The 10,000-nt window shown below is 43.9% G+C and overlaps 1 protein-coding gene across 1 annotated transcript in view; it reads right to left on the bottom strand.

Moving 5' to 3' along the window:
- EPSTI1 (epithelial stromal interaction 1) overlaps window positions 1–10,000 on the bottom strand; it is a 29,044-nt gene that overhangs the window by 13,038 nt on the left and 6,006 nt on the right. The window contains exons 3-6 of the mRNA XM_039366736.1: window positions 8,396–8,479; window positions 6,582–6,655; window positions 3,522–3,605; window positions 1,897–1,970 (exon numbers count right to left, since the gene is read on the bottom strand). Coding sequence (XP_039222670.1) covers window positions 1,897–1,970; window positions 3,522–3,605; window positions 6,582–6,655; window positions 8,396–8,479 — 316 coding nt within the window. The remainder of the gene's footprint in view (window positions 1–1,896; window positions 1,971–3,521; window positions 3,606–6,581; window positions 6,656–8,395; window positions 8,480–10,000) is intronic.

Genomic DNA, 10,000 nt, shown 5'->3' with positions numbered 1-10,000 from the left:
ACTTCACCCCGTTTTATTTCATGTTCATCTCTTTTCTTCTTGTTTCCGCTGACCATTTTATCATCTGAAATACAGATGAACCACTGAGCTAAAGGCAACCGAAGGCTGCAAAGGTTTAAACATCCAGTAATGAAGGCCATTTGGATGCCAGTAAGGGTGCTGCCGAATGGTTTCCATTAATCTGGCTTCCAAACCAGCTGGAAATATCCAAGCAGATTGCGCAGCGCAGATGGGAAGAGCCCGGGACGCCTGAAAAAAAAAAAAAAACCAGGCCTATGCTCGGATCCTCACAGCTCGTAATTTTCTTCGGCGTCGGGATTTATGGGAAGCAAGCAAGTTCGAAATAATAAGTGAAATCTCGCAGCCTGGAATGGCCTAATCCAGTGGTTCTCAACCTTTTTAATGTCGCGACCCCCAACCGGTCGTAAGTCGAGGACTGCTCAACCGGTCGTAAGTCGAGGACTACTCAACTGGTGCAGCACCGTTTGCAGACTGGGACTTTTGGCGGGCTCAGCAGGGCAGAGACAGCCTGGACAATTCCTATTGGCTTTTGAAAGCCAATAGAATAGACTCTATTCAAGAGAGTCTATTCTATTGGCTTTCAAAAGCCAATAGAATAAAAGGGAGTAGCACAGCTAAGGAAAAGGGGGAAAAAATGGCGGACTGCGTTGTTTGGCGTGAAATGGTCGTTCGACCCCAAATGGGGTCCCGACCCACAGGTTGAGAACCGCTGGCCTAATAGGGTAGCCACGAAAGGAAGGTGGGGAACAGCAGAAGCAGCAGCTGCCGAGGAAGAAAATGGCCCGAAATAACATTCAAGTATTGGCAATAAAAAGGGCTGATTGGAAAAGTTAATGAGAGCTGAAATAAAAGCATTCCCATCGATCTTTTCTCTCCCAGTTGCTGCTGCTGCTGCTGTGCAAAAGAGGCTTCAATCATCCCCAGCCTTGTAAGAGTGTGGAGGAAAATATGAAAATAACTTAACTGTGTGTGGAGTGAAAGTTTTTAACATGTTATACTCTATGGTCCTTCTGGCTAATCGATGGGGAAGAAATGGAGGTAGTGACAGATTTTATTTTTCTGGGCTCCAAGATCACCGCAGATGGGGACTGCAGCCAGGAAATTAAAAGACGCTTGCTCCTGGGGAGGAAAGCTATGGCAAATCTAGACAGCATACTAAAAAGCAGAGACATCACCCTGCCAACAAAAGTGCGTATAGTCCAGGCCATGGTTTTCCCAGTTGCAATGTGTGGATGCGAAAGTTGGACCATAAGAAAGGCCGAGCGCCAAAGAATGGAGGCCTTTGAACTCTAGTGCTGGAGAAGACTCCTGAGAGTCCCCTGGACTGCAAGGCGATCCAACCGGTCAGTCCTAGAGGAGATCAACCCCGACTGCTCTTTAGAAGGCCAGATCCTGAAGTGGAAACTCAAGTCCTTTGGCCACCTAATGGGAAGGAAGGACTCCCTGGAGAAGAGCCCGATGCTGGGAAAGATGGAGGGCAAGAGAAGAATGGGACAACAGAGAATGAGGTGGCTGGATGGAGTCACTGAAGCAGGAGGCAGGAGCTTCAATGGACTCCAGAAGATGGTAGAGGACAGGAAGGCCTGGAGGAGATCAACCCTGACTGCTCTTGAGAAGGGCCAGATCCTGAAGTTGAAACTCAAGTCCTTTGGCCACCTAATGAGAAGGAAGGACTCCCTGGAGAAGAGCCCGATGCTGGGAAAGATGGAGGGCAAGAGAAGAAGGGGACGACGGAGAAGGAGGTGGCTGGATGAAGTCACTACCCAGCTCGGAGAGCACCAAGGACCCCACCGTTCAACACTGAGCTACCAATATTCCCTTTTGTTGGCTTCCTCTTTGAGGTGAAGGCATCTCTTCCTTTGAAGTCCAACTTACGTGGCGTGATCTTCCCTCAGCATCTGCTGTCGTTGCCATTCTTGCTGCCTTTTTTTTTCTTCCAGTTGATTAGCCTAGAAGGGAAAAAGGATCAGGTCAGCCAGAAGCTAAATATAAATAGGCTGGCTAATAAAATGAAGCCCCCCCCCCAAAATGCAATTATATTTTTCATTGGAGCTCCATGAGTTGTGAGCTTCTTTTTCAGAGTGAAAAAAAAAATGCATGTCACAGACTAAGCAGATCCTACCCAAAACACGTCTAAATTCTGGTTTAATATTGCATCCCCAAGACTTAAAATTAGCTGTTCTCCCTCTCATTTCTTCCTTGGACAAAAATAATACATGATCCAAGCAAGTTGCTTATTTGCATCTTTGTAAGTAAGCAACTCACTTGGATCATGTATTATTTTTTCCATCCCTAGATTAATGAGAAACCATAACTATGGTTATTGGGACGGGGTGGGGTGGGAGAGCGAGGGCCTTAATATCTCTTAAAAAGTGGCTTGTTTTTCCCCAAAGAATAACTTAGTCAAGCTTGGACCTAATTGTAAAATGAAAGGTTCAGGTGAAACATGAACACAACCTTTCCTTATTCCAAGTTGGAGAAGATAGAAAGGAACGGGACTTTGAAGGGACAGCCATGGTTTGTTTTAGCCATGACTGAATGAATAACTGTTGCTTACTAGATGGTTTACACATTGTGTCTTGTGTGTGCTCCCTCTCATCCTTCCAACAATTGTTGCAAAACTAATTTTTAGTATGAGAGGAGACCAACCACTACACACCCAGGGAAACTTAATATTGACTTTTCTTTCTTTCTTTCTTTCTTTCTTTCTTTCTTTCTTTCTTTCTTTCTTTCTTTCTTTCTTTCACTTTCTTTTTCTTTCTCTCTTTCTCTTTCTCTCTGTCTCTCTGTCTCTTTCTTTCTTTCTCTTTTTTCTTTCTTTCTCTCTCTTTCTCTTTCTTCTCTCTTCTTTCTCCCTCCCTCCCTCTTTTCTTCCTGCTATCCTCCCTCCCTCCCTTTCCCATCAACTTCCTTCCTTCCTTCCTTCCTTCCTTCCTTCCTTCCTTCCTTCCTTCCTTCCTTCCTTCCTTCCTTCCTTCTCCTTCATCAACCTACCTTCCATCCATCCATCAATCCATATACCATCTCCTTCCTTCCTTCCTTCTCCTTCATCAACCTACCTTCTTCCATCCATCCATCCATCCATCCATGTACCATCTCCTTCCTTCCTTCCTTCCTTCCTTCCTTCCTTCCTTCCTTCCTTCCTTCTCCTTCATCAACCTACCTTCTTCCATCCATCCATCCATCCATATACCATGTCCTTCCTTCCTTCTCCTTCATCAACCTACCTTCTTCCATCCATCCATCCATCCATATATCATCTCCTTTTCCTTCCTTCCTTCCTTCCTTCCTTCCTTCCTTCCTTCCTTCCTTCCTTCCTTCCTTCCTTCCTTCCTTCCTTCCTTCCTTCCTTCCTATTCCCAGGGCTACATTGTCTGAGCTGGGCAGCCAAGTAAACGTTTTATATAAACAAAACCAACGCCTCTTTGGTCTACATAATTCCTACTGAGAAGGTGAGCTATTGTCCCACCATACTGCCCACCTCGTTCAGTCCACCTTACCTTGACTCTTTGTACGGCTTTCTTTTTCAGAATCTCGGCTTCTTCAGCCTCTCTTCTGTTTCTCTCGTAGTCTTCTTTCTTCAGCTGAAAGAAGAAGAAGAAGCGGCGCCCTTAAAAAGATGGTCCTTTAGTTTACCAAATTCAGTTTTGGAAGGCGCTACAGTGACTATCAAAGTGAGAGACCAACGTGGTGTCCAGGATTGGTAAGTCCTTGTGTATTTCAAGAATACAGAATAACCAAGTTGGAAGGGACCTTGGAGGTCATCTAGTCCACCCCCCTGCTCAAGCAGCAGACCCTTACAGAATCATAGAAGAACAGAGCTGGAAGGGACCTTGGAGGTCATCTAGTCCAACCCCTGCTCAGCCAGGAGACCTTTACAGAATCATAGAAGAACAGAGCTGGAAGGGACCTTGGAGGTCATCTAGTCCAACCCCTGCTCAGCCAGGAGACCTTTACAGAATCATAGAAGAACAGAGCTGGAAGGGACCTTGGAGGTCATCTAGTCCACCCCCCTGCTCAAGCAGCAGACCCTTACAGAATCATAGAAGAACAGAGCTGGAAGGGACCTTGGAGGTCATCTAGTCCAACCCCTGCTCAGCCAGGAGACCTTTACAGAATCATAGAAGAACAGAGCTGGAAGGGACCTTGGAGGTCATCTAGTCCAACCCCTGCTCAGCCAGGAGACCTTTACAGAATCATAGAAGAACAGAGCTGGAAGGGACCTTGGAGGTCATCTAGTCCACCCCCCTGCTCAAGCAGCAGACCCTTACAGAATCATAGAAGAACAGAGCTGGAAGGGACCTTGGAGGTCATCTAGTCCAACCCCTGCTCAGCCAGGAGACCTTTACAGAATCATAGAAGAACAGAGCTGGAAGGGACCTTGGAGGTCATCTAGTCCAACCCCTGCTCAGCCAGGAGACCTTTACAGAATCTTAGAAGAACAGAGCTGGAAGGGACCTTGGAGGTCATCTAGTCCAACCCCCTGCTCAGCCAGGAGACCCTTAGAGAATCATAGAAGAACAGAGCTGGAAGGGACCTTGGAGGTCATCTAGTCCAACCCCCTGCTCAGCCAGGAGACCCTTACAGAATCATAGAAGAACAGAGCTGGAAGGGACCTTGGAGGTCTTCTAGTCCAGCCCCTTGCTCAAGCAGGATACACTATACTATTATGGACAAATAGCTACCTGGATATTTAACAAACCTCTTTCCAAACATTTAATCATATATATTGCCGAAGATGCTGCCCAAAAATACTTATTTAACCTTAGTATCTGAGCTGGGAAGGCACACACTCCATCAGTGGGAGCCCCTCTTGCAACCTGACAAGCAAATTCAATGGGGAAGCTAGATTCATTTAACAACTGTATGGCTAATGCAGGGGCTCTTTTATGACTGGTGGACTTCAACTCCCAGAATTCCTGAGCCAGCCACGCTGAGGGGAAAGGGAAAGGTTTCCAAACTGAGCCATGCTGGCTCAGGAATTCTGGGAGTTGAAGTCCACCAGTCACTGGACCATGAAAGGCTGTGAAGCAAGGATCTAGAACAGGGGTGGGGAACCTTGGCTCTTTTATGACTGGTGGACTTCAACTCCCAGAATTCCTGAGCCAGCCATGCTGAGGAGAAAGGCAGAGGTTTCCAAGCTGAGCCATGCTGGCTGAGGAATTCTGGGAGTTGAAGTCCACCAGTCATGAAGGGGACATAGTTTCCCCATGCTGGCTGAGGAATTCTGGGAGTTGAAGTCCATGAGTCATGAAGGGGACATAGTTCCCCATGCTGGCTGAGGAATTCTGGGAGTTGAAGTCCACGAGTCATAAAAGAGCCAAGGCTGAGGACCTCTGATATAGGGCAGGGGTGGGGAACCTTGGCTCTTTTATGACTCGTGGACTTCAACTCCCAGAATTCCTGAGCCAGCCATGCTGAGGAGAAAGGGAGAGGTTTCCAAGCTGAGCCATGCTGGCTCAGGAATTTTGGTAGTTGAAGTCCGCAAGTCATGAAGGGGGCCATAGTTTCCCCCATGCTGCCTCAGGAATTCTGGGAGTTGAAGTCCACGAGTCATAAAAGAGCCAAGGTTGCCTACCCCTGGGCTAATGTAACAATGGCAATGATTCAGCTCACAACTGTGGCAAGTCGTGAAATGGGGCAAAATTCACTTAAACCAATGTCTCATTTAGCAACCTAAAATGTGGGCTCCATTGTTGTTGAGGACTGCCTATCTCAAATCCGCAATTCCACATCCTCTTTGTGAATCTCAGTCCCTCATCTCAGATACCTCCAGAAAGGAACATTTACCGATAGTAACTAGGACAACACAGTTTCTGCAGTATACTTTACACCGTTCACATGATGCCCCCAAATGCCAAAATATCATGGAGAAAGCATTTTCCCTCAATTTCTCAAAAATCTTGCAAAAAGCAGTTGGGTCCAGATAATCACAGCCTATTTCTAAAGAGCGGTGTCATCGGTTCCAGCAGTCATGGGAAGAGAATACACAAAAGGCACAAATGTACATACCCAAAGTTTACACGCCGCAGTCAGCTTTGTTTTAACCATTAACCGCAGCTGGTTTAACTAACCGCGGTGGCATGATTCACACATATCTAATGCTAATGGGAGGGTGGACCCGTGAAACTAAGCCAAAAATGAACCACAGGGTTTGTGTTGTTGTTTTTTTGATGAGGATGTGCAGAAACCAAACCAGGGACTGGTGCCTCCTGTGCACATCTGAGCAAGTCTGTCTTTATTCACCCGCTATAAATGCCACTTTTGAATGCTGCAAAATGATGCATCTTATAACACAAGGGCTACATTGGCTCTGGGGAAGAGGCCCAAACATTTGGTTTGTTCAGTTTTCAGTTGTTGTTTTTTTTTTAACTTATAGTTTCTGAACCTGGGGTAAACTCGTAAAGTTTACAAAATGAAATGCAATTTCTGGTGTGCTCTTTGCTCCAATCTGGAAGGAAAAAATAATAATTCTGCGTATGGAAAGGTTAAATCAGACCACATATTTCTCTTCTTGTTCCATGCAACGAATAAGAACTGACAGCTACATTTTAACTGACCTTTTGCTGGTATTTTGATTGGGTGTACTCAAATTGCTGTTTTTCCCTGACTTCAGCCTCTGTGGCTCTTCCTCCTGTAAATTCAACGTGAGATGTTAACACGGCAACAACGCGGAGGTCACCCTAAATAAAGATTTAAAACAGCCAGTGTTCACGGACACATTAAATTGCTACCCAAGCTTATTAAAATACAAGAGCAGCAACAAAAATAAGGATCAAATCTGAGCCACAAAATTGACCAGGCTCAAAAAATGGAATGTTACATGTGCATTGCAATGTGGCAGAACTGAGAATTGTAAACACCCTAATCCAGAGGTAGGCAACCTTGGCTCTTTTATGATTCGTGGACTTCAACTCCCAGAATTCCTGAGCCAGCCATCAATCATCCAAAAACAAAATCATATAATAGCTCAAGTAAATACATTAAATGTTCCCTCTCTATTTCCCTCAAATAATATAACCTATTTAACATAATCCATTTCTAGTCCACAAGTCTTAAAGTGGCCATGTTTGAAGACCCCTGACTTAAAATAAGGAGCTTGAATCTATCTTCCAATCAATGGGACATCACGATAACCACAATTCAGAAGATAAGTTGGCAACTCCCCAAATTGCAGATTTTAGAAAAAATTGATCTTGCAGATGCTTCTCTTATGGACTATGCTTCTCCATGCATCTCAAAGGAAAATTGCATAAGTTCCCCGTGGGACAACATTTTAGACCTTGTGGTCTAAAGACTTATTTTGTCCCCACTGCCCATTTAACAATGAGATCAGATTTAGTTTTTAACGGCCGATGAATTCAAGGGTTCCGCTCTTGAAAAAAATTGAATTATCTTCTTGCAGATGGGTGTTTCCAGCAAGGAAACCAAGTTGCTAAGTTTGTTTTGCTCTCATTCTGACTTAGAAAGAAATCCTGATGTTCTTAGTTGTAGCTTTGGCTTTATTATGTTGTACCGGTTTTATATCTGATACTTCTTCTATTGCTCTATTTTATAATGTTAGTGTTTTGTTGTTACTGCATTCTATTTGAGAGCATTTCAATGTGGTTACAGTTAAAGAATCTGCTTACTTTTACAATCAACCAGTGGAACTGCTTGCCACCAGAAATCGTGGGTGCTCCATCACTGGAGATTTTTTAAGAAGAGACTGGACAGTCACTTGTCTGAGACGGTATAGGTTCTCCTGCTTGAGCAAGGGGCTGGACTAGAAGACCTTGGAGGTCTTCTAGTCCAGCCCCCTGCTCAAGCAGGAGAACCTATACCATCTCAGACATATACCATCTCTATTCTACTTACTTTATAACTTCCTACAATTTCAAAGCAATCTTAATTTTAACAAGTTGACTGATTGATCCAGAATCACTACTGCAATTTGATCAAGAATTTCCATAAAGTTTTTTTAAAAAATGATACCATTATTCTTTAGGACATCCTTATTAAAAAAAGAGAGAGAGAGAGAGAGAGAGATTTTTAATATTCCACTTTCAGCAGATTCCACAAATTGGCTTTCTGCTTCTTAAAAGTAGCTCAATAACTCTGCAAAGCCTTCAAACACTTTTATTCCACGGATATATCAAAATGCAAAGCTCATTAACCATAGTTAAAAGGGAATTGGGGGAGGGAAAAAAAAGATGAGTAAACTTTTAAGCTTCTTAAAACAACATTGTTCGTCATCAGCTACCCACAACCGATCTTCAAAAAAATACAGTTTAAATGTTTCAGGATTCAATTAAAAAAAAAAAAAACCAACACGGCACACCTCCGTGGAAAAAGTGAAAATTTATACCGCTCTTCCTCCTGCTTGCCGACTTACCTAATTTCTGAGGCTTCAAGGCAATTGGGCCCAGTTTTTGCTGGGCCTTCCATTTTGTCCAATTTTCTAGCTCTTTATTAGCAACTGAAACAGAACAGAAGCAAAACAGAACTCAGGAGAAGCCCCCAAAATATATACAGGGGGTCCCCAACTTACAACAATTCATTTAGTGACCGTTCAAAGTTAGACAACACTGGGAAAAAGTGACTTATGACCATTTTTCACACTACTGAAATTCCTGTGATCAAAATTCAGACACTTGGCTACTGGCATGTACTCATATTTATGAGCATTGAGTGTCCCCATGGACCTGGGATCAAAATTCAGAGGCTTGGCAACTGGCATGTACTTATGACAGTTTCAGCATCCTGGGGTCACGTGATCCCATTTGCTATCTTCTGACAAGCAAAGTCAACGGGGAAGCCCAATCCGCTTAACGACCAGGTGACTAACTTAACTGTAGCAATTCACTTCATGACTTTGGCAAGAAAGGCGGAAAGCTCGCAGACTGGGTTTGAGACCCCAGCACCACACAACGGGGTGAGCTCCTGTCCCTTGCTCCACCACCTGTTTACGTAGCAGTTGGAAAGCATGCCAATGTGAGTAGGTAAACAGGCACCACTTCGATGGGAAGGTAACCGTCAATGCTGCTGTGCTTGCTTTGCTAACATATGGAGATGCAGCCATTTTCCTTCTTATGTTTTACTCTTAGAATTAGAGCTAGGATTAGATGATACTGGGGAGGGGAGGAGGAGGAATGTGCATGGGAGTTTAGTTAGACAAAACAATATTGTAACTAGTGTGAGAACCAAGTTGTTTTTTTTTTTGAAATAAGAGATGATAAGAAATGGCGGGTGGAAGAGCAGGAGGGAAAGCCTGCATTTCAAGCGAATTGGAGAATGTGATTTATGACTGTTAATTGGAGGAGGGAATTGTGCTTTGATACTATGTGCTCAGGGGAGGGTGTGGGGAAAAATGCACACACAGCAAACTGCCATGCTTCCCCCCCCCCACAAACCTCATAACCTTTTGATACCCTTTGTCCTAATGAAGCAGCCAGAAAGTCATCCCCTTTTGACTTAATGCCTCACTTACCTAAAGAGATAATATGCTTAAGTTCCTTCCTATCTCTTCCTGTCTTTGTCAGTTCTTTCTCCTTTTGATCTACCTGTATTTGTTCTTACCTGGTCTTTGACCATGTAATGTGTTACTAGAAAATAGTTGCTTATATGAAAGAATTTTTCCAATGAAGAAACTTTATGTCAGCATCTAATGGTTAAACTTATGAATGTAAAATGTCAGCATTTAATGGTAAAGCCTATGCATGTAACAAATATATAAGAAGCAATAAACTCAGAGTTTGTCAAGCTGTGTCCTGCAGCTTCAGACCTCTGCTCAAGACATGCCTATGTCTTTTTCTTAGCATCTTACAGAGGGGAATTCAGATTTTGGCTTTGTCTATGTTATGTGCCGTTGTTATTCTGCTCAAATAAAGATTCTTTAAGGTAAACCATGCCTCGAAGTTCTTTTGAAGAGTTTCATCTGTCGGAACCATGGCAGTAACAGTATCCTTTGGCGTATAGCCATACTGGACACATGGCCATG

The sequence above is a fragment of the Crotalus tigris genome, unplaced genomic scaffold, assembly GCF_016545835.1.
Source record: "Crotalus tigris isolate CLP2741 ecotype Arizona unplaced genomic scaffold, ASM1654583v1 scf7180000020351.1464749751:1500972, whole genome shotgun sequence".
NCBI lineage: Eukaryota > Metazoa > Chordata > Lepidosauria > Squamata > Viperidae > Crotalus > Crotalus tigris.
This window is presented reverse-complemented; position numbering and strand designations above follow the sequence as displayed.